Source organism: Glycine soja, chromosome 20 (assembly GCF_004193775.1).
Source record: "Glycine soja cultivar W05 chromosome 20, ASM419377v2, whole genome shotgun sequence".
NCBI lineage: Eukaryota > Viridiplantae > Streptophyta > Magnoliopsida > Fabales > Fabaceae > Glycine > Glycine soja.
Window position 1 is genome coordinate 38719871 of NC_041021.1, and position 25888 is coordinate 38745758.

Genomic DNA, 25888 nt, shown 5'->3' on the forward strand with positions numbered 1-25888 from the left:
ATTAAAATATGGATCAATCTTATTTATTAATAATCATGTACTAACACGTAAGATGATGTATGATACCATAGGCATGTTTACGTAATAGCTTAATTGAGTATTTATTGAGAGAATACTTGCGAGATTCTTTTTAATATGTTATTTACTAATTATTATTATTTAAAATTTATTAGAAATATTTTTTAAATCTCATTTCTTCTATTAATTTTAATCAATAAAAAAGAAAAAATATATTAAAAAGTATGCTACATATCTCATTTGTTAAAATAAGAGTTTATTAACTTAGGAGAGTTTTCATAAGTTCACAATTTAATTTGATTCTGAATAAAAAAAAAGCTTATAGAATATTTGTATAACTAATTAAGTCTAAATAAATTTTACATAAATTGTTTCAAACCCTCTAATATATGCACTAGCTCCTAACTATCTTTTATTATATTTAATTGCAATTTTAATGAAATCCTCTTTTGTTTCAGAAGCTTATAGAATAATTATTTTCATTTAATAAATGGTTTTTATGATTCTGATGTAATATTTTAATTATTTTCTCTCTCTCTCTCTCTCTCCCTATATATATATATATATATATATATATATATATATATATATATATATATATATATATATATATATATATATATATATATATATATATATATATATATTCTCCTAACAAACCTTTAAGGATTTATCCACCGCTGCATATGCCAGGCTGAAAAACAATTATTTCATTTTCGTGGGTGTATATATAAAAAAAACTTGTGGAATAAGAGAGGTGTTGATCGATGAGCTGTAATAACCTTCAATCTTGAGCTTCAAACAAACTCAAGTTATGGTCTTCCCTATAGCTAGCTAATATTTTTTGGTGTTGATAGCTAGCTAATCTTTTGGACTGCACTGTTTACACTCAACAGTTCAATTTACACCAACTTAACCAACAAATCTTCCTTCCATTTTCTGCTGCCCATTGAAACTCTGCATGTCAAAATGCTACTTGTCACAAATAAAAAAGGTTGAGAAAAAGGATAATAAGGGAATAACAACAATATATACAACATGAGCATGCGTTTACTATACGCTGCTTAATGTCATGCACAGTACTTATCTAAGCAAATTTTTTTGACAAAAGATGTGAATGATGTAACAATAAACATTTCATCTCTTTCTATAATATATACTTAATTAGGTTATTATATTCGTACAATCAGCTTCTGTATCATTTTATTTCCACTCTCTTTTTTATCTTGTTTTTTTTCATTTCTCATCATATTTACCAATTTTTTGATAAAAAATAACCATATTTACCGATTTTTCTCTCTTTAATTTTTTTTTATTTTTTTTTATCCCTCTATGTTTATCTTTCTTGCACAGTTGCACTTGTACATAATACCCTTATAACTTTTTTCCTATATACTTTCGCAATTATAATACGCGGTTTGTCTGTCCGTTGACTGTTGCTATATGTAGTATATAGCAGTACTTATTTATTTATTTTATCAGTGCAGTACTTATTTATTTCAGTGTACGAAAGCGGTTGTTTTTATTTTCAGATTTAAATTTGAATTCAACCTCGTCATAATCCCCAATCCAAGAACAAAGACAAAATTTAGAAGGGTACGGAGAACTTAAAGTCTCACAAATCCTTTTTTAATTCCGGATATCCACAAATTAACCGAAAGTAGGACTAATTCCTGAAAATATTAAAATGTATTTAGTTTAGGGAATTAATTTTTTCTATAAATATTTTTAATTTAATACATATAGATGTCGAAATTATATTAAACCTCTAATTACAAACATATAATGATATTGAGATATACATGATTGATCAGGAGTTAAAAATATAAAAACAAAAAAAGTGAATGAAGAAAAAAAAAAGAAAATAAATTGTGAGTTTAAATCTTTCCAGTGATATTTTAAAAAAATAATAATAAATTAATATTTATCGTCGATAATATTAGGATCTCTTACTCCCCTTGCTCTATAGGCTCGAACTTATTATGATTGATGGTTGTCATTCATATGTTCCACTAATAAAAGGAGTAAGATTGACAAATGAATAACTAGTTAAGGTGAGTGCATTAAATCAGTAAGATACAATACTCGTTATAAATTATTAAATGAACGAATAGTCAATGCTTGACTGTTGACAACCTTTGAATAGTCAATGTTATCTATTTATCCTTACATGGACTTTGGCAACATTGATGTTAATCCAGAGTGGAATGTAAAGTTTTAACGCATAGCATGTCTAAAATGATATGTATGTAGTGTAGAATCTTTATATGTGTTATTTTTTTTATAAAGATGAATAATCAATAATAAAGTTTATGACTGTTTTCCATTGATGTTATGATAAAATTAATTAAATAAATCCAAGGCAATCACTTCAAAGACGTTATAATTAGACAATATCAGCTTCTTCTTCTTTTTTTCTAAAAATGATAAGGATAAATAAGTATGAATTAATCATAAGAGCACATCTTTTTGTACTAAAAGATGATTCATTTTAAAAAGGTAAGCATTACGTTACGAATAAATTTGTTTTCATGATATTTTGTTTGTATGCAACATATTTTTCAATACAAAAATATTTTTATATAATTCAAACTAAACACAATTTTAAAATTATTTTTTAGCTAACACAATAAAATTTATATAATTAATTTAAAAAATAATTGTGAACAAAATAAATCAGTAAATAATTTTTTCATTATAAGATAGCCTAAAATTATTTTTTATAAGATTTGTGTAAAAATAATATATAATAAAAGAAAATATGTTAAAAACTGAGCAATGCTATTGGGTACAAATAGCATAAACACAAAACCAAACGACTAGAAACGTGACTTAATATTATTTTTAAAAAAATATATATTAATTAACTTTTTTCATAAATATAAAATAGGTTTTGGTAGAAATCACAGTTGATGCAAAACCAATTCGTACAAGACAGCATTTTCCTTTAAAAAAATTGTGTATATTTGCCTCAGCCACACGAAAGCCTAATGAATAAGTTATCTCATTTTGGAAGTACGTTGTATCTACATGTGAACGTATTTAAATGTAACTAAATCCATGTTTAATGAAACTTTCGGCGTTGATCTGACACATGGTTTTATTTTAATTTTTTTTCGTTTGGATCCATGAGATTGAGGTGTGGGTGCACTTTTTTTGGTTTGTGTTTTATTATCATTGTTATAAGATCACACAGACGCACGTACGGAGAGGAGAGATATAGAAGTAGTTGCAATTGCAAAGAAGGCCGTGTCCCAATTTCCCTTTGAAAGCACAAATTTAATGATGAAAGGAAGAGAAGAAATAAAAGTATGTTTACGGGTGTTAGGGTTTAGTTAGATGTGGAAGGGGTGGAGTTATGAAAATTAATACCAAGTTAAGTGAGCGTTGAGTGACGTGAAGTCTTACATTAATACCTCTCATCTGCCCCGTTCAGACCTTAGGGTCCCTTGGCCTTTAAAACCTCACCACCCCTACACTGAGTTATTATCATTCAAGCACCATTCTTCTCGATCTTCTCTTTCTCAACCGAACCAAATTACAGATTTAACAAGATGCCTCCAATCTTGCAGGACTTGTCAAACTCGGTGAAGCTCAAGTACGTGAAACTAGGTTACCAATACCTAGTGAACCACATTCTGAGCCTGACTCTGATCCCCATCATGATCTCCATCTTTATCGAGGTTCTACGCTTAGGCCCAGACGAGATCCTGAAGCTCTGGCACTCCCTCCACTTTGACCTTGTCCAAATCCTCTGCTCCTCCTTCCTCATCATCTTCATCTCCACCGTCTATTTCATGTCCAAGCCCCGCACCATCTACCTCGTCGACTACGCCTGCTTCAAGCCTCCCGTCACTTGCCGTGTCCCCTTCGCAACCTTCATGGAACACTCCCGGCTTATCCTTAAAGACAACCCTAAGAGCGTCGAGTTCCAAATGCGTATTCTCGAACGTTCCGGTCTCGGTGAAGAAACATGTCTCCCTCCCGCAATCCACTACATCCCTCCCAAACCCACCATGGAGGCCGCCAGAGGAGAAGCTGAGCTTGTTATCTTCTCCGCCATGGATTCTTTGTTCACCAAAACTGGTCTCAAACCTAAGGACATAGACATTCTCATTGTGAACTGCAGCCTTTTTTCTCCCACTCCTTCTTTGTCTGCCATGGTCATCAACAAGTACAAGCTCAGGAGTAACATCAAGAGCTTCAACCTCTCCGGCATGGGCTGCAGTGCTGGTTTGATATCCGTTGACTTGGCACGTGACCTTCTCCAGGTTCACCCTAACTCAAACGCCGTCGTTGTGAGCACCGAGATCATAACCCCTAACTACTACCAAGGTAAAGAGAGAGCCATGCTTCTTCCGAATTGCCTTTTCCGAATGGGGGGTGCTGCTATTCTGTTGTCGAACCGAACCTCCGAACGCAGGAGAGCCAAGTACAGGTTGGTGCACGTTGTTCGCACTCACAAAGGTGCTGATGATAAAGCCTACCGTTGTGTTTTTGAGGAGGAAGACAAAGAAGGTAAAGTGGGGATTTCCCTTCAGAAGGATCTCATGGCTATTGCAGGTGAGGCTCTCAAGTCTAACATTACTACCATGGGTCCTCTCGTGCTTCCGGCTTCGGAGCAGTTGCTCTTCCTTCTCACTCTCATTGGGAGGAAAATCTTCAACCCCAAATGGAAGCCTTATATTCCTGACTTCAAACAAGCCTTTGAGCACTTCTGCATCCATGCTGGTGGGCGTGCTGTGATTGATGAGCTGCAGAAGAATCTTCAGCTTTCGGCTGAACATGTTGAGGCATCTAGAATGACCCTTCACAGGTTTGGGAACACTTCCTCTTCTTCGCTGTGGTATGAGCTCAACTACATTGAGTCCAAGGGAAGGATGAAGAAGGGTGATAGGGTGTGGCAGATAGCGTTCGGGAGTGGGTTTAAATGCAACAGTGCTGTGTGGAAGTGCAACAGAAGCATTAAGACACCGGTTGATGGGCCTTGGGCTGATTGCATTGATCGTTACCCGGTCCATATTCCTGAGATCGTTAAGCTCTAGGATGGAGAATTGTTCAAGAAGATAAAGAAAATTGGTTATTACTTTGGTTCCAGTTATGAAAAAAAATAAAATAGATGAGTTCTTTTCATAACCCTTCTCTTTCTGCTTACTGTAGCCGTACCACAAATCTCTCATTTGTCAGTCATATTGGTTATTTTATCATATCATATCATCATATCCCACTTTTCATATATATCTTTCTTTTACTTTTTTCTGTTTATTTTCCAAACAATTACATGGGCCTCTTGTGAATTAGCACAGAGATCGCCGACGGGGAGGGGGGGGTCTATGTGTTTATTCATGAATTTGTGCAACATGTAAGGGAAACACAGTTTCAATTTCAAGTTTGTATTTGCTTGCACTATTATTGGAAAGCTTGTAATTAGGACTTGAAATATTGTAAGAAGTGCTTATTTTCTTTGTTGTTGTTGTCTTGTCAGCGAGATCATATCATTAAATTAAAGTTTCATTAGCATGACCAAAATGTAGTATTTAGCAATAAGATTTGTCAGGTTGTGTGTGAGGAATGTTACATTTAAGAAATCGTAATAATTGCCTTTTTCTGACTGTGCGCTAAAATAATGGCGCCTAGCCTGCTACTCCTATTGATTAGAAACACCTACCATTAACAATCATAAAATACTATCATTCAAATATGCAGTTGGCAGGTTATCGTTTTCTTCCGATGTGGTTGTTTTCAATTGCTGGCGTTTGGTAGTGTGCATGCATTAAATTGATGGTTCCCTTGCTTTACTCTCTGGTTTTTGTCACTGTTGGCAATAGGATTTGTTGACGGTGTCCATGATTGGTTATTGGGGGGGATGGTGGTTATGAACATCTTTTTATTAGTATTTTGGGCTCAAGAAAGGTAACGTTGGGGAATATCAGATGAAACATTTATTTATGAGTTTACGTGAAAATGAGAATTAAATAGAAGAGGTGGGACTCCAATAGGGGCATATATATAGGATCATATATATAAATCCGCAGAAAATGGTAAATACTCATGAAAGCATTTGATTATTTCGCTGGACACGCTAACTGAAGCAGCTAGCTACACAGAATATCAGCTGCTACTGGCAGTACTTCAACCTCTTTCTCACACAAAGGGGGTCTTTTATATTAATTCTTAATTATCTGGAGATTTTGACAGAAATTTACTTGATAGATGTTGATTAATTTTGTTACTAGCTATATGGACAATTGTATATTTAATTAGAAGTTTTCAACATTGCATGCTTCTGAGTATTAATGGAAGGAGATAGTGAACAGTCAACTTTGAATGCATTTTGACATTCTATTATACACAGACAACTATCGCTATGATTCTTGTCAAAAAGAAATTAATTGCATGGATAAGTAAATTATGTACTATTACTATATTACGAAAGAAAGAAATAAGTAGCGAAGACGTAAGTGCTATATGATTGGACATTGAAATCAGTGACACGATTTGATTGGTTATTTGTCTTATAATTTTCTGTTTTCTGTAAGCAGGAAGCAATGATCACTAACTAATTAAAGTAAAATATTTTATATTTGGAATACTCACCAGCCCTATCGTTTATGATCTTTTTTCCTTTTATTAAGCAGGCATATCTCTTTGAATGTTATATCATGGCTATTCTTTTTTATCTTTGTGGGGGGCAAGAAGGTAACTATAATGGGGATAAGGAAATCAGGGTAAGTTACGTACTAGTACTTGCATACAAATTAGAGATGGTGAAAATTAAACTTGACGATCCATCTACCAAACCTTTCAAGACTAATAAAAGATGGCAAAGGGCCAGTAAGTTGGGTAACAGAAATACTCCCTCCTTACTCCCTCTTATCTTATATATTGGTTATATTTTAAAAAAAATACTTAATTTTATTTATAAGTTATCAATTAATTTATTAATAATAATTTTTTATTGTTCTCAACACTTTATTATTAAGAAAGTCTATTTTCATACATCATTTACCCACTCTTCTCACTCTATACATTTAATGAAAATATAAGTACTTCTTTAAGTACTTCATTCTCTTTTCTGTTTTTCGTATTACTCTATCATAACCTTTTGTGAGATGATTTAGTTATTAGTAAAATTAATTAAATGTGTAATTATGTTAGAGCATAATTAAAAATTTATTTTATTTTTAAACATATTTAATAATTTAACTTTCCTTCCTTAATTTTAATGATTCGGTTAAAAGTGATTAATACATGAGATCCGAGGGACTAGAAGAAAGCCAAAATAAACATGATTGAAATTAATACAACTTTGTTAGTTCAAGAATGTGACTGACGCCATTATGGGTATGAACTGGCAGGGTCTCAGTCTGAGGCCGCGGGGCATCACCAATACTTAAAACCAAAGGCCATCAAAATCATGTTATGTCGTTCCTCATGTCCATTAATGCCGTTTTGGTGGGTTAGACTCTCTTTTTTAACTTTTTACGGAATAATAAATGACTCTACAACGTTAAATTACCAATTTATTCCAGCATACTTATTGAACAGCTGTAAGAACAGCTGTTTAGATTCAGCTAGCTAGCAGGATAAACACTTGGCTATTGATGGATCATGCCATATTTATAGCTCGATTTGAATTTGATTGATCGGGAAATAAGTACAATCAGCACATGCAGAAATTATTATGAACCACTTCTTAATTTCTTTTGTCTGTTTTCTCTTGGGGCATTCATGGATTGTAATTAAATGACAATTCTTTCGTCAGAAATTGAGTACTTATTACTTATTAGAGTAAGTGAAAAGTGAAACAGAATTTAGAAGTTTAAGGAGTTATGATAATTGTATTCCTTTGGTTCCCTCGGTCATATATGGTGGCCGATCATTTCCTATAACTTAGACTCTTTTTATTCATCCACTTGAGACTATGGGACTCTACTCTTTTAGTCCCTTAGTCATATGGTAGCCAACCATATCTTGGAATTTAGTCTTTTTGCTCACCCATTCAGGATTGTGTATCCCTTTTGTCCCCTTGGTCAATTTTTTGTCTAGGAATTTGGTCGACCTACCCCGTTCTTTCGTCTCATACCTCAGGTATCAACCGAGTAGTTTATGATTGTCAGTTAGACAGCCCACTATACGCGAGGATTGAAGCAACGGGTCAAATCGCATACGATATGCTCCTGTGAGAATATCGAATTGACTAGCTACGATGCGTTCGTTTATAAGTGTTAGCACTTGACCTAGTTTGACAGATTACACTTTACACTTAAATGCTCTTGAACTAAGTCTCCTTCCTAATACATGAACAATAATAATTTTGTGGGGGGAACTGAATTCATCATGTGAGTATAAGGTACTACTAGCGAGTTAGTGTTTGAATGAAGAAAAATTGAGAAAATAGTTTTGAAAATGTATTCCATTTATCATCTTACATTATACGTCGATAGACATTCGTGATATTATTAGTAGATTATGAGGTGGAACATTAAGTGTCATGCAATGTCCTTGTTAGTATGTCATTTGAAACTTTTATTTTAGTAGCTGAAAATTTCATCTTTGCCTTGCTGATGCGGACATAAGAAAGAAAAAAATAAACATCAAAATAATCATGTGACTTAATTAAGATGAGAGTAGTTTTTAAAAAAGTTTTTATTTAAAAATAAGGACTTGGACTAATAATATAAGAGTGAATTATTTAAAAAAGGTTTAAATTTTAAAAGAATATAAGATACTAAAAGGATTTAAAATATAATCTAAACAAGTTCTTACAATAAATTGAACTAAAATTTTTAAACTCAAATTATTAAAATTAATTTTAAGCTGGGTTGAATTAGGGCTCATATATGTCCTTCGATTTGTCCTTATTCGTTTAACATATATTTGTGCGGATATGGACAAATGATTAGCTAGAGCTAATACTTACACTCTCCCCCTCCATCTCATTGTCATCACCAAGCAAGCTTAATGAGACAAGAAGGATGATTGATCCTTAATTGAAATCCACCATAAAAGAGATCGAAAGAAAGAATGAAAGTTATGATCGTGTTCTTATGTTTCATAATTAGATTGCTAAAAGAAACTAATCATATATAGTACGTTCTTTATTTTAGACTTAGCTATAAACCACTACATGATATAACCAATAGTCTGAGCAATAAACATAACTACGCACATCCAACTAAACATCGGTTCTTCAAATTACCTTAGCTTAATTGCACATTTTGTAATCCAACTATCATATTTTACAAATTTTAATTGTACAATTCCACAATTCTCTTTCTCTAAACATTTATACGTGGGATGGATGTCTAGATGGGCTCAATGCTTTTAAAAGCTCTATTCTTGGGCTTTTTATTATCTTTTCTTAATTAATCCATTTATCTTCAATTTCCCTTCTAAATTACCTAAAAATAAAAGCATCAAAATATAAGAAAATAAATAACACTTATAATTATATTTAACAAAGAATAAACAGATAATTTTTTTCGATCACTTTTCTAAATTTCATTTACCAAACACCATCAAACGTGTTGATTAATTGACACAAGATTTTTCAGCTAATTAAATAATTATCTTGAACTTAAATCTTAAATATATAATTATATTAAATATTCAAAATCAGCATTTACCGCTCATTCTCACGGATGTCATACAAAACTTGAGCTTTCAGTAAAGGATACCTAATCAAAATAAATGTTCTGAATTCATTTTCTTGAGAACAAACTGCGTAAATAAATAAATAAAAGTTATATCTACTCAATTTGAAGCCAAACCGATTAAAAAAAAACTAACCATCACAAACAATCAAATCATAACTACTCTATATACTAGTTTGTAGAAAAATCATGTAAACTTAAGTATTCAAGGACAATATAAACGAGCTAAGAATAATAGAAAGAAATGATAAAGCTTTATACACAACAAATTTACATGTGTAAGGGTCCTATCAACGTGGTTCACCCAAAAATGGGCTACGTCCACTACAGATTTACCATAAGAAGGTAAATATAGGTGAATTATACATTGTTCTCACAGTCACACGTCTTCACCGTATCTCGCACTCTCCAATTTTGTCTTTCTGTATTTTTGACTATTTTGTTATCTCTCATTGTGTGATTATTAGTCCCCTATTTATATACTCATAACAGACTATTTTAAGTTTCCATTCTAGTGAGAACCATTTTGAGTTGATAAGCATTCACAACCTTTAAGTGCAAAGGTTCAAGATATTCTTCCACAACAAGGTCATAAAGGATGGTTATAGTCGACACAGTTTGACTGAGGAATTGTGCAGGGTGCTGGCCCAATGTGTTGGTAGTTATTGCCTATAGGGCTTGCAATATGCATGAATTAAAGGAAATACAAAAGTAACTGACAATGATCGGTTCATATTGGGTTTCAGATGTATATATGGAAATGACATGCCTCTCTCGGATAGTTAAGAGTGTGTTGGATTTATATTTATATTTTCTGTTTTCATTTTTTTTTTAAATTGTTTTTATTTTTAAAATATTAAAATTCTGAAAATATATTTGATTTGACTTTTTATTTTCTGTTTTTAAAAAATAAAAACTCTGAAAATTTATGATATATTAACTTATTATCTTTTTTGTATTTTTAGTTGTCATTGTATTTTCATTTTACCCAAAATGAATTTTCTTTTTTCAACTGAAAACACATTGAAAACAAGATTTTATTATTTTTATTTTCTGATTGTTTCCGGTTTTCATTTTTATTGAAAATATTTTTAAAAATCCAACCAAACACATTTTTATTACTATTTTTTATTATCAGTAAAAATAAAAATAGAAAACAGTCAAACCAAACACCCCTAACCTAGCTCATATATAATATACTACTGCAGTATATATGTTTTTAATATGCCATGTGGGTCTAGCAGATCATAAATTTTTATTGTGATTTTCTTGGTGCATCGCCATTCGCCAGTTGGGTTTTCTTGGGCATGTTAGATTTGGTTGTTGAAATTGAAAATCAACACCACCTTTTACACTTTCTATTGGGGTTTATTTAAATGTACCCTTTTGTCGGGACTCTAAACCAACAGATATGGCATTTTCTAAAAGAATTATATCTGACAATATAAAACTTATCTAATTTAGTATGAAGATAAATTTATTAATTTTTATAATGGTTAATAAAAATTATATTAACGATAAATTATGATTACGATTGAATAATAGTAGAAAAGTGTTTTATACTAGGATAATGATTAAACTCTTTTGTTGAATCATAGATAACTTTCTCAGGACTTTCCGTGTGGCTAACTCTCTTCGCTCCGCATGCAGTTACTATAAAGTATGGCAGTCGCAGACTGTATGGATCCTCAAGTCTTTTTCAGCCAAGTAAATGTTATTCATAATTAAAGAGGCCAGCAAGGGGCTCCATTAATACCACACATTATTATTATTTATATACATACAGAGAGGACATGCATGTATTAAATAAAGTTATTTTTATACGAGAGATGAGTAACTTAATCATAAATGAAGTTATTTAAGATCGAATAATGACTTAAGATTTAGTGGTTAGTATTTTTTACATAAGAAAGACTTTCTCGTTCGATAGATTTACTGTGTGTGTGTGTCTTTAGAGAATGCAGTCAAGAAGCTACAAATTAAGTTACATAGACTTTCGTGTAAACTACCAGATATGAGATAGGTATTAATTTATGAATATATTAACTTTTAATAGACACTACTAATGGCTGGAAAGGACATAATCTGTGGCGCTTAATAGTTACATCAAAATGAAGTAAGGAGTTCTAGATTGCTTTAATGTTGTGAATTGTGATCAACTTTTCTGTCTTCAACTCATCATTATTACCGCTGTGGTCCAAATGACTTGTAAAAAAAAAGCTAAGTCCTGAAGAAAACAAACACCAGAGTTACTAGTTATAAGAAGAAAAGGAAAGGCTGCAGAGGAGAAAAACAAATCAGCACTAAAAAGTTTTTTTATTTTTTGGTATTATTTGCAACCATGTTGCGTTTTACTGTGATAAATTGTCTTGGTAGTTAGGGTACTTGATGATATTTATTTAGGTATGTTAAGATTGTCAAGGGAAAGTAAGAGCTGTGTTTCCCTAATGTCCATCCAGTGAGACTGTGAGAGTATGAATCCATAAATTTTGGGCACCCCACTGGAAAAGGATTTGATATCTTCATTGACTAGAATATAGAAGCCGCAAAGCGTTGAAGAATGATATTTTGTTCTATTGTTTCGTTTGTCTTTCAACATTTCAAGTAATTGAGGCCCAAAAAAGAAACAGAAACTCCCAAAACAGTAGCCCAACACTACACTTCGTTTGTCTCTTTTTGGGGGTTTTAACACTGCGTTGGCTGATACTAGGTGCACCCAGTATTATTACGCACCCAATCCTTAAGAGAAAAAGACTAAAATACTCCTAATCTGTAAGCTTTTTATGAATCAACTTGATCCGTATGCTTAATATCAACATACGGATTAACTTGACCCGTATCAATCTTATGGATTAATTTGATCCGTACGATTTTTGGATCACCCTTATGCACACCCAATATAAATGCGAAGAAAGTGCAGGGACAGTTTTGACATTTTAAAAATGGTGGGTGCATCAACAATAATACTGCTGCACCTAACATTTTTTAAAAATATCAAAACTGTTCCTGTGCTTTTTTTGCTAGGTGTGTAGGGTGGTTCATAAATAGTAGGGACACCCGGCATCAGCCCACTGCGTTTGGTCATTGGACCTTTCTGCCAACCGTGGATCCAATGGCTTAGTATGTTTATTTTCGGGCTTAGTAGACGTGGATGTTGTTATTTTGACGAAGTAATTGTCATTAAATCAGTTGTTTTCTGCACCCCAGTTTCATACATCTAATTCAGAATGTAAAATTATACTTACATTCTGGATTAACCTTTGTGCAAGCTAAAAATTTACATTTTGGAAAAGACCAATGCATAATGTAATTTTACATTACAGATTAGTCTTTTCAAAAGCTTAAAAAAGTATACAAAGTAATTGTCGTGGATGGTCTGATAGGTGAGTCCTAAAAATTAGTCTATATCAAACCCATCATAGATTGGTAGGTTAAATGGATTGGTCCACTTAAATTAAAAAAATATATCAATTTTTGAAAAATACTCAACAAAAAGTCAATTTTTTAAAACAAAATAAAATAAATTAATAGTTTCATTTTGCTCGTAACTTCTCATTGTTTCAGCAATTCCAATTCTAGAGAAATCAGTTTTTTTTAAAGCAGAAAAAAATCATTACAAGTTTAACAAACCAAATAATTCTATCACCCAATAATTTTATTCCAATTCTACATAAATCAGTTTTTCTAAAGCAGAAAAAAATCATTACAAGTTCAACAAATCAAATAATTCTATCACCCAATAATTTTATGACCACAGGTGCAAAACAAACATTCTGAGTTCAACAAATAATTCTATGAAACATTTTAATATTACAAAACAATAATTTACACAAAATAATAGTTATTTTTTTAGATGGATTGGATGGATCAGTTTAACCTACCACGAGTTTAACCCATGTGGGTTGAGTCCTAAGTGAACTGAGTTCAATTTTTTAGTTAATTTGATTTTGTTTTTTTATTGGATCGACCTGGTCCAAACTCATGTTAATTGGATTGACGTGTGAATTTTGACCGTTTTAAAAGCATGATTGGAAACTGTTCATTCTTTTTTTAATTTCGCATTTAGGCTCTATAAAAAACATGTTGGAGGGTGTTTATAAATTATTTTTTTCCTTTTCCATATATAATTTACTTTGGAAAAAATATCTTCCCCTCTCTCTCTCCTCAAATTTGAAATTAAGTGAAAACAGCCCCCATGAGTTACGTATTCGATCGGTAATAATTGATGAGGTCCACCGTTATCCATTACACATTTTCGTTGTTATTGTTATTAATGCTATCAAAATGCCCAAGTATTATCAATGAATTTCGTCTTTCGATAATTTCTGATAGAAGAGCGTGAAATGCGTAATGAAATTGCCACATTATTACATAATAAAACGTCAGAAAAACTAACTTATTGATAAGATTTAATGACGACTGTGTTGACTATCTGAAAAAATATGATTTTCATAAAAAAAAATGACTTTGTTGGCTAAAAAAATACTATAATAAGTACAGTATTTGCATAAAAATAGATAATTTTACAGTTATAAAATATTATATATATAAAGACAAAGTAATAAAAAGAATTTAAAATATATTTAGTTTTAGTTATTTTAACACATAGATTTCGGCTTCAAGTATCGAAAGAATAAGATTCCAAATTGACATGTGAAACGGAAGAGAGAGGAAGAGGATGGGAACGGGTATTGTCCTTATCACGTTGAGGAATATGTTTCCCCATGAGACAAGTCCTCCATTTATGGCAACCAAATTTTGCATCTGAGGCTAGATTTTAACTTTGTGAAAAGTCTCCACATCACTATAATATCCATTCGCTTGTTGGACATTTTCATCATAGCCAAATCCTTATCTATATTAGTTTCTATGTCACTATATATAATTACGTCCGTTCGTTTTCTTTTTCTGTTTTTTCATGAGTATTTTCACCATGACTTAAAGCAAGAACACGTCCTTATTCAATAAAACTTATCTGTTATACATCCAATAAAAGAAAAAAAGAAGAAGAAAGATTCAGATCTTTTCACGCTAATAGAAAATATGATAATATCGTGTTGGTGAGATTAAGATATTTTCGCCTATAAAAAATAATAATATCATGCTAGAAGATTAAAAAAATAAGCATAATAAAATTCATAATTATTTATGTATAGTTTATTAATTTATTTTTTATAATTTTTTCTCTTACGACATATCACTGTCTTATTCTTTATTAATACCGATAAATCCTTTTAAAAAAATATACTGTTAAGAAATATGTCCATAAGATTTCTCTAACCTAGTTTTTTTTGCTGAATATTCTCTAACCTAATTCTTATCAAGTCATCAAATTTGTAATGATGTGTCAGCATTCAACCGAATACATCCTTGCTTGACCTAGGTTTCCCGTTTATCCATAAATGACCAGACATTTCCTTTTTGTGTCATTATTTTCAAACGACCCCAAGTATATAATATTGATTATGTGAACCACATTTTGTTTATTTTTGGTGAATAAAAATGGTAGAACCGATCCTGTAAAAAAAAATTAATGTTAGCACAGGAGACATTCTCAAACTAACGGATATGTGTCAACAACATGTCAGGACTACTAAGTTTTGACCCTAAAACCTATTAAAGGGGTTGATTTTTTCTTTTGTAATTATTTAAATATCTACTTCAAATAAATAATACATTTTAAAAAATATTTACTATTTTTATCCATAAATTTGAAAATAATTTATATTTTAATTTTTTTTAAGAAACGGGGAGCAAAGGTCAAGTTAATTTATATTTTAAATTATAATAACCTCAATTGTTATTAATACATAATTAATTTTTCATAAGTTATCCATTTACCAGTGTAGTAACAACAAGCATAATTTTATACTAATTAACCTTAATCATTAGTAGTAAAATTTTATATTAACTTATAAATATATATGTGTATATATAAAAAGTGCCCAGGAAGGAAGGAACTAGGGCCCTGCCCTGGCTACTAACAAAGTTCACTTAAAAGAATTACTTCACAAGTTCAAATTGTAGAGTATTCGTCCAGTTATTACCACTAAACAAATTTATAGACGCATTCTCAAGGCGTGAATCACATTTTATTGCAACCTTTGAATTCCGTTCCTCTTCCCTAATTAACCAAATTTATAACATAACTATATAAATATAAATAATTATTTTATAGCAAAACATTGAATGTATAAAAAATAAATAATATTTACATTGATGATATATAAAGATCTTTTACATTATCAATGCATAAACATTAAATTCATTATTTAATTACAATATGTCATATAAATTTATTAAAATTTATAATAATTGTCCTAAAATTATAATAGTTTTTCTATTATTGACAATGCAAAAAATTGTGTGCTTATCTATCAAACTCGGAAAAAAAATGGTTCCAAACACACTTCTTTTTTGGAAAAGAAAATTATAACTACTGTTTTGGGCAGTATTATTGGTTAAAAAAACAAACAAATTGAACTGAACAGGTACCAAACTGAATTCTCCTAAAAAAAATAAATTCTTTTAAATTAAAAACTGAATTAATTTGGTCGTTAATTCAGTTTTTAAAAACTAAATTACACCCAAATCGAACTCAACTGTAACTAATTAATGGAATTGAAAAATGTGAAAACTACACATAAGATGCCTATTAAGAATAGTTCAAACAATTCAGATAATTTAAAAATAGTTCACTTCAGTTGGTCAAAACTCTTCCGTATTTCAGTTCGTTTCGGTTCAATTTAGTCGAATACAATATAGTTTAGTTCTACAATAACTTAGTTCACTTCATCTATCGTAAAAAGTTTGTTTACCTTTTTTTTTTAGTTAAGAAATTCGTTTTTTAAAAAAGAAAAATCAGGGGATCTAATTACACAAACAAGGTTATGATATGGTCCATTAATGATTTCTGAATCAAAAGCGTTAATGCGCGTGTCATCATAATTTGTCTGATATCCCTCAACTTGATTACTGTATGCTGGAGTACGTGTCTGAATTGGCGGATTACATACCCTAATAACCTGATCTACTAGGATGGTAATCCCTTGATCTTGTGGTTGCTTCGAGAGAAATGGGAATGGATGTGACCCTATTATCCAATATATCCAATGTCATACATAAGATGTAGACAAATTGAATTTAGCTGGCATGGTTACACACTGTCAAAGAAAGCCGAAGCAGAAATAATTGGTAAAAGGCCAGAAAATAAAGTGAATGGGAATCAAAGAGAAATGGATCGACGGGACCGCAGAACAAAAGTTATGCACTCCTAATCCACCAAAACCGTCTCAGTCGACATTTTCTAGCAAGGAAAAGACGCTCACAGATAATTTCCTTTTTTTTTCTTAAATGTTTTTTTTCATGCAGTTAATGTTTTATATTTATAATTTCTGTAAGTTTATTTTTTTATTTTAGAATTTTTTAAAATTTTAATTCTTGTAAGTTTATATTTTTTTAATTTTGATTTCTGTAATATTCTAATTTTTTATATATGTAGTCGTTTATATGAATTAGAGTTTATAAAGATTAAAAATAAATGAAAAATGAAAAAATCTTAAATAAAATATATTTAAATCTTTTTATTTTTTATTTATTCCGATATGGGATTAAAAAAAAAAAGGCCATGCTGATCCACTGGGCGAAATCCCTTGGATTAGAGAGGCAGCCAATGAGAAAGCAGGGATTGGGATGAACTTTCTAAGCTCCACCAATGAAAAAGCAGATAAGGCCTTGTTCTCTTATGGATCCCCCAAACTTGAATCCCTTTCACTGTCCTCCAAGGTCCCAAAAGTGCATCTCTTCCTGTTAAATGGGACTGCAAAAGCGCCTCTTGTGGGTCACGCTAGCTACACACTCCCTCTTTTTTCCATCAAAAATAATCATTCCCCTGTTACCAAAACCACACTGTAGCCTAACCCCTCCCTTTTGGTGTCATGAGTTCGGCTACTAAGAACGCAGCAAACGCGGTTGGGGGAAAAACTGCAAGAGCATGTGACGGCTGCATAACGAAACGTGCACGTTGGTACTGTGCTGCCGATGATGCTTTTCTCTGCCAGGCTTGTGACTCTTCGGTTCACTTGGCGAATCCTTTGGCTCGAAGACACGAACGAGTCCGCTTGAAAACCGCGTCGTACAAGTCCACCGATGAACGACGACAACCTCCCACGTGGCACACCAAGAAACCTCGAACGCCCAGACATGGGAAACATTCTCGTAACAACAACCCTTTCCACTTGGTCCCTGAAGAGGGTTCCGAAGAGGCGAATTCCCATGATGAGAATGAGGAGCAGCTCGTTTATAGGGTCCCCATAGTCGACCCTTTTGTTGCTGAGCTATGTGGGACTAATAGTTCTCCTTCTTCTGTTACTTCAACTGATCAAGGGGTAGTAGCTGCTGCTGCTGCTTCTGCTGAGGTTGAATACAAAGGGATTCAAAGCAATGATTTTTGTAGCAATAGCAATGAGATCGAAAACTTGCATGGGATGCTTCCTTCGGATGCAGAACTTGCTGAGTTTGCTGCTGATGTTGAGAGCTTTTTGGGTAGGGGGCTTGAAAACAAGTGCGTGGGGATGGAAGAATTGGGACTCGTTGATACCAAAGAAGAGGAGTGTTCGGTGGGTAGTGGGAAGGTGAAGGTGGAAGAGGAAGAGAGCCCTCTGATGGAGATGGATATGGGAAGAGATGATCAATCATTTGAGTTGAGCTTTGATTATGAGACGTGTGAAGAGGTAAAGGAGATGAAGGTTAGTGATTTGGAATTGGGGAATGAGTTAGGAGAGATGAAAGAGAATGATGATGATGAGGTGAAAAGGAAGAAGGTATCGTTGCAGCTTGATTATGAGGCGATAATCATCGCCTGGGCTAGCCAAAAGTCTCCGTGGACCACTGCTGACAAACAAAACTTGGACCCTGATGAGTGCTGGCACCAATGCATGGTATATTTTTGCTATTTATTCTCCATTTTTTATGTCTCAATTTTCTTATAAATTCCCATTCCCATTGCCATTGCCACCAATCTTTTAGATTCGTCATTACTAGTTTAATTTCCTTAATATTGTTGTTTGGTCCAACTAAAGTTGTTTAATTAAATATAACGTACAAAGTTAGGTGGATTTTTATAAGTATTTTTTTAACTTGCATTTTTTTTTAAAGCATAGATGCTTAAATAAAAAAGTGATTATCATCAGAGAATCCTAAAAGCACCTAGTCTAAGTTTTATCCTTAAATTAACCAAATTGGTTCCCTGAAATGACAAAGGCACAAACTAAGAAAAGATTTATAAATGCAAATACTAAATTGATTAGTATTTGTCTGATTTGAAACATAGGAATAAGCTAAGTTTTGGTTAGGTGGGATTGTGGGAAGGCTGATGATGAATGGTGGTTTTTTATTATGTTAAATTGAACATTGAATGTTTAGGTGATTTTTGTTTGACTAATGAAGTTTTGTGCTGTTTTTAATCAAGCAGGGAAGTTGCGGAACGGCATTTCATCACCCTTACGGTGAACTGGGTGGATTTGGGATTCATTCAGTGATAGTAGACGGGGGCAGAGAGGCAAGGGTGTCAAGATACAGAGAGAAGCGCCGAACTAGGTTGTTCTCGAAGAAAATAAGGTACGAGGTTAGGAAATTGAATGCAGAGAAGAGACCCAGAATGAAGGGGAGGTTTGTTAAGAGGGCTTCCTTTGCACCACCAACATTTCCTTTGCTAAATAAATAAGACCTAGCATTTGCTGTTCTACCACTAATGTTTTGTTAGTATTTAGTATTTGCGACGTCATATGGCTTTTCATTTCATTTTCTTATTTCTTTGTATATAACAATTTTTTAAGCTAATAAATCGTCCAAATTTATAATCATGTGGTCTTTAACACGAACACGACTTATAAATTATAGTACATCTCAACATGTGCTTAATATTTTGATTATTATTGTTGACAATGGGAAAAATTGAACTTTATCGTCAAGCTTAGTACATGGCTAAAAATGATGCATTGGAATATGGTTACAAATAATATATTAAAAATAACTAATTTCACGTTAATTGATTGAAAAAAATCTATTTGACTAATGATTTCCCTCCAAAGTTAAGCATATATTAAATTAAAAAAAAATGAACAACAATAAAAATCAATAATGTGTTTTCTTGCCATTGGTCGATTGGCAACGAAAGCCAAGAGTGAGTTCCAAGTCCAACTTGATTTTACGAACTCGGTTCAACTCATCTTGGCTCACCAATGAAGCCTCGATAGTTTCCATGCTCTGACTCTGGCAGTTGGGTTTCCATAACATAGTTGAGTCGATCGAACCCATTCGAGGTTTTGGTTTGATAACCTGTTTGACGTTCTTGAACTGAATTCTACCTCTCATGTCATCCACATTTGTCCCATTCTTCATATGGCGTATATCACATGTTGAGAGAATATGATCACTAGCAAGTGTCCCTGAGGTATGGCCATCAGAAGGTGCCACACCATTGATTTTGGACCCAGTCAACACGGCATCAACTGCAGCTTCGCATTGGGCCCATTCCCCAGTCCAAAACAAACCTAATGACCCATAAGTGGGATTCACCAATCTCCCACATGCCTCATACAACAGTGACCTGAACACAACTGGAAATGGAAAAAGAGAATAACAAAATGACACTTGTTACATTTTTTAATTAATGCTATTTTGAAACGGTATTAGTTTCTTATTATTTGATGTATCAAAACATCAAGCACGCTGATAATTTTTTGGATATCATGTTATACGTACGAAATATTCATCATAATTAATCTCCATTAAAAAAAATTAGTTGACCATTTTAGTGAATTTATTCACTAGACTTAAACATTAAAGAATCTGAGTAAAATTTCACTTAAATAATTATAATATAATATAATATTAGTGTACGCATTGTAATTTATAAATTAAATTTTGCAATATAAGCTAGAAAAACTTCGGTTTTCACTTGTTTCTAAATTTTACTATCTTTGGGGCTCAATACCGAAAAGCATAATGCTAAGCATCATAATTTAAATTTTTATCAAATATAATTAATCAAGAATGTATTAAAATTTAAGGATGGTCGGTGAATAGATAAAAAGAAGGTTAAATTAATTTTTTAGTCTTCTAATTTATTTTTAACATTTAATTTATTCTTTAATTTTTTTATTCAATTTACTATTTCAGATTCAATTTAAATAATAAGTAATCACTGTGACGGTTCAAAATCATCACATGATATGCATTTTTTAAAAAAATAAATTGATTTTAAAAATTAAAATATCAAACTGAATAAAAAAATAAAAAATCAAATTGAATTAATTTTAAAAATAAATGATGAAATTAAACCTAAATAATAAATTAAGAGACGATAAAACTAATTTATCCTAAAAAGAATGATAATTTGTTATAGTATAAGACCTGGGCCAAGGTGCTGTGGAGCAGCAGTGATGAGGTTGAGCAAGCCAGTACGACCATAGAATTTTGCAAGAAAGAGGGTGGCGTTGGCTTGGGACTCAGGAGAGTTCATCCACTCAAGACAAGGCCTGATTATGCAATTAGCATTGCAGCCTTTGCGGAGAATGCGACACCCATTGCAACTCGATTTCATGGTGGTTTTGTTATGGATTCCGTATGATTACGGAAAAGAGTTAGGTACCCGGGGGTATTTATTAGCATATTGGTCAATGAAAAGAAGATCTTGCAATCTATAATATGATCTTAAGCTTATTTTAATTAATGTACATTATTAATGTACATGATTTGTTCAGTTTGGTGTATATATGATTAGTTAAAAAGGGATTTCATCATAGCCTTGCATGCAAAAAGTAAATTAAAAATGGAACCATTGTAATGGGAGATGGATTTTGAGGTTAGGAATACATGGATAAATGTTGGGCTGTGTTGGTGAAAATTACATAAAAATGGGGACGAAAAAGTGGTAACAATAAACAATATCAAAACTCCCTAAAATGGGGAGATGTTTTTCCTTATCCTCTCTCCTATTTTCTCCGAGATCTAATCTTTGTCTTGATTGCTGTCCTTGGAAAATGATTTTTTAGAAATTATGAACGTGGTTTGCATTGAGTAAAATATTTGCCCATGATTTTCTTTTTGGTATAATTATTTATCTATATAGATCAACAATGATATTTTTATATTATTATTTTTTAGTTTAAATATGTTTTAAATCATTCATAAATGATCGGTTTTATTTTTTGTTTCTAATAACTTTTTTTTATTAAATCTCCCGTATATTAAAATTTTTGTTTTAAGTATGTGGTCAATAGAGTGATGACACCATTTAATGGATGATATATATTGTGACCTATATATTATTTTAATTATTTTTCTAAGTAGTGATTTGGGAACTAATGATGCTGTTTAAATTCATTGGTTCCTACCCACCGTTTTGGGTCAACAGTGTTACTGATCAACTCATGCTGGTCCAACCACATTAGTCTGCACCGTTTGTAGTCTTCCCCTTACCGTTGAAGGCAGATGGATGCACATCCCTATCAGAGATTTTTTTAATTGAAATTAATTATAAACAAACTAATCAAATTGTAAATATTTTTTTAATTGAATTAATATTACTCAAGTTACTCTGTTTTAATTATGATACAGTATCATAATTAATTTGATTGCTATTAAAAAAGTAATTTCGATAACAATTAATTCAATCACTATTGTAAATGATAACTTCTATAAGAATTTGCTTAATAATTAAAAAAACGTTATTTGTATCATACTTAATTTTCCTACTATTAAAAATAATAAATTTTATTATAATTAATATCATTTCAATTAAAAAATAATTATTTAAGTCACCATTAATTTGATTAGTTTAAAAGATAATTCACAAAATACAAAAATATGTTTCTATTTTGTACTGGGAACGCACACTCTAATATAAAAGTTTTTGTTTTGTTTCGAAATCAATGAAAACATGTTTTCTGAGAGGGATATTTTTATTTAAAAAATTAAACTAAAGCGGGGGGATATACTTAGCAAAAACTGGTGTCCGTTTGACAACTCCCTTTTTGTGACTCCAAAACCTTGGGCTTGTATGGGTGATCTCAATCATGCCCTTGCAAGTTGCAACAATTCTTAGTGGTACAAAAAGGAAGCCTACCCCCATTACATTTTAAGGGCCCTCCATCTTTCCAATTCAAAGAAAGTGACAACCAACAAGATATTAACCTCCACCCACCTCCCACAATTAAAATGATATAAACACCAATAGTAGAGTTTAATTATAATACATTCATAGTGTAAAGTTGTTTTACATCATTATTTAATCACAAATTATTGTTTATATGACTTTTAAAATAATCATTATAAAAATCAATAAACTTATCATAATAGTGTAAAGCTGTTTTACATGATTATTTAATGACAAATTATTGTTTATATGACTTTTAAAATAATCATTATAAAAATCAATAAACTTATCATAATAATTGATTAATTTACATAACTTTTTTTTTCCGTAAAAGGAAGTATATTTTAGTAATTCTCTTCTCCTTTATTTAGAGACTTGACAATGCCAAAAAGAAAAAAGGCCGCAAATTTGGCTTCCGTATATAAATGTCTCTGTTATTTAGCTTGCGCATATTAATTGCTGGCAGATTTTAGCGAAGTGGTCACAACACAAGATAAGAATGGCATAACGATTGATGCATTAGCCCATCACATATCAGAGTTATTGTATCTTGGCAATATACATGATTCAGCGTTAACGAGGTTAGGGTACATGGATAGTTGAAATATCAAAGACAAATTAATGGAGAGGTAGGTGTATTTGGCAAGGAATATTGGTCTAACAATAACGACTGAACCAGCGACGAGGAAAGCCAATAGAACTCCCTAATGAAAATGGAAAACCCAGCATTGGTCATTAAAATGCATCGATGGGCTAAATTTAAAATTGTCTTTATAAGCAGAATGGTAAGTCAAGTTGATTCCAAATCCAAAATGCTACGTGACAAAATATCAGACTGCGAATCACTGACAACTTTTATTAAAACCTCTCCTTCGCCGCATAATACGTGGCGCTTTCCTACATCGATTTCTCTGCCATTCTCAGTTTCTTCCTCTAGTCCCTCTCATAAGCACCCAATTTACCAGAATACGAGAACCCTTTGTTCTCTTCTTTGGGTTTTGCAACATACCACCAACACATAAATCAAAAGCTAACCCTATAAATGGAACAAAAATTAATCAATTCCCTTGAATTCATCCAAATCACACTTTTTTTTATTTTCTATGTTGCCCTTTTCAATAATGCGTGGGTGTCTTGAGGCACTTTTGCTAGAATGAGACACAAACCTGATTATAATTATAAAGAAAAAGGAAGCAAGTCTTCTAAAGATACATTAGTTTCCAAATACTAAAGTCCAACTAATTACATTTAACTATTTTGAAACAAACACTTACGTGGCATCTTTGAAGGGGTATATAATACTACTTCTGCCTTTTTTTTATAGGAAAGTTTGATAAATTTGTCTTAATCTTTTATATAAATTTCTTTTCAAAAGTGTTTGTGATATTGTTACTTTCTTATATAAAAGAGAAGTGATATATGCACATTTCAATATTTTAGACACTCCATTGAAATCCTTCAAATTGTCTCTATCTTTCTTTTTTGTTACATTAAATATTTATAACTTTTTTCTATATGTGTATATTGAGTGTCCAAGAAATATTTTCCTATATAAAAATACTGGTCTTAATTAGAGATACATTAACTAATTACACATTGTACGTTAACAAATTTAATACTATTAATTAAATTAATCTAATTTGTTACTTTTATGTAGTGATTAAATATCATTCTCTCCCTCTCACTCACAACTTATATAAAAAATGTTAATTAACTTACATAATGTTAATAAAACTTTTTTTGATACACTCTTTTAAATTTAAGTCATATAATCATATATATTATATATGGATAGTTAACATTAAAAGCTAATAATCGTGTGATCACTAAAAAAAATTATATATATTTATCTTTTAATCTTAATCATTCAAGTGTGATTTAATATTTATATTTATAATTCTCATTTATGATAATAGCAAGAGGTCTTGATATGATCATAAATCGTAGGATCACTAACACGATGTGGGATTTTGATATTTTTCAACATATCCATGCACTTCTTGAGTTTGGTGCACATCCTCTCACACAAAACACTTCTTAATCTTGGTACCTGAACAACAAATGATGGATAATCGCAGCGGAAGCGAGAATGAGGTCTAAGGTCAAATCCCGATCTGATATCATGTTAAATTTCAACTTAACTTAAAATCAATTGACATTAGGTGAAATTACTCAATAGATATATAAGCTGCACTCCAAGAAGTGAAGTAAAACTTAGATATCTTCCAACAAAATCAAAACATTTAAATCATGCATCTATATGTAACTGAATGACCTAGCTAAATTTACTTTTATTTCGTACTCTTATTAAGATATAACCCCCGATGCCAATATTAACCTTTGTTGTCTACACTGTTTTCCTCTTCCTCGCGCTAATGAAATTCAGTTGTCTAATCATGCTAATGTTTTTATTTTTTATTTTTCATGCGGTCATTTTCCTCGTTCGACCAGATGACCGCATTTATTAAATTGTTTAATCATGTTAACAAATTAGAGAGTAGTCTATTAATATAATTTTGTCCTCACAATGTGTACTGCCATCAATAATTCAAGAAAAAAAGATGCTTGCCAACAATAATGTACTTAGTTATATCGCTCATATTGCTGGAGGACTTCTCACAATCCAAAACTATTCATATGTTTGTCTGTACATAGAAGTGATATCCTCTAGAACCTCTACAACAATGAATATTTCGTTATTTTCCATTTGCTTTAAGGTCAATTATTTCAGTTGTAATCCTCCATCATATTTATAAACTTTGAAACTAAAAGGAAAATAGCAATTCTGTGTAAATTAAACTTAGTAGCGGCAGTGAACGAAGAAAAACTCAAAAAACAAAACAAAAAGGAATCTATTACTACTATATTAAGTGACTCTTGTTCTTAACAATAAAATAAAATAAAGTGGTGTTTGCCTTGACGACGCAGGTGAAATTATTCCAACTTGATCGATTCGAATTAGGTCACAAGCTATTCGCATTTTAAAATTGAACTAATCCAATTCTAATTTAAATATTTTATTTTTCTTTCTTTTCTTAAGATTTCCCTACATTTG

At 31.6% G+C, this 25888-nt stretch overlaps 3 protein-coding genes across 3 annotated transcripts; 2 read left to right on the forward strand and 1 right to left on the reverse strand.

Moving 5' to 3' along the window:
• Positions 1-3487: 3487 nt before the first annotated feature.
• Positions 3488-5547, forward strand: LOC114403765 (3-ketoacyl-CoA synthase 6). The gene has a single exon (XM_028366917.1). It carries the CDS (start codon positions 3573-3575, stop codon positions 5061-5063), a length of 1491 nt encoding a protein of 496 aa, XP_028222718.1. The 5' UTR covers positions 3488-3572; the 3' UTR covers positions 5064-5547.
• An 11838-nt stretch (positions 5548-17385) lies between these two features.
• Positions 17386-19549, forward strand: LOC114401336 (zinc finger protein CONSTANS-LIKE 16-like). The gene is made up of 2 exons (XM_028363840.1): positions 17386-18613; positions 19147-19549. Exons 1-2 carry the CDS (start codon positions 17612-17614, stop codon positions 19396-19398), a joined length of 1254 nt encoding a protein of 417 aa, XP_028219641.1. The 5' UTR covers positions 17386-17611; the 3' UTR covers positions 19399-19549.
• Positions 19550-19635: 86 nt separating this feature from the next.
• LOC114401337 (LOB domain-containing protein 40-like) lies at positions 19636-21279 on the reverse strand. The gene is made up of 2 exons (XM_028363841.1): positions 21090-21279; positions 19636-20293 (listed from the first exon to the last, which is right to left on the reverse strand). Exons 1-2 carry the CDS (start codon positions 21277-21279, stop codon positions 19809-19811), a joined length of 675 nt encoding a protein of 224 aa, XP_028219642.1. The 3' UTR covers positions 19636-19808.
• Positions 21280-25888: the final 4609 nt, after the last annotated feature.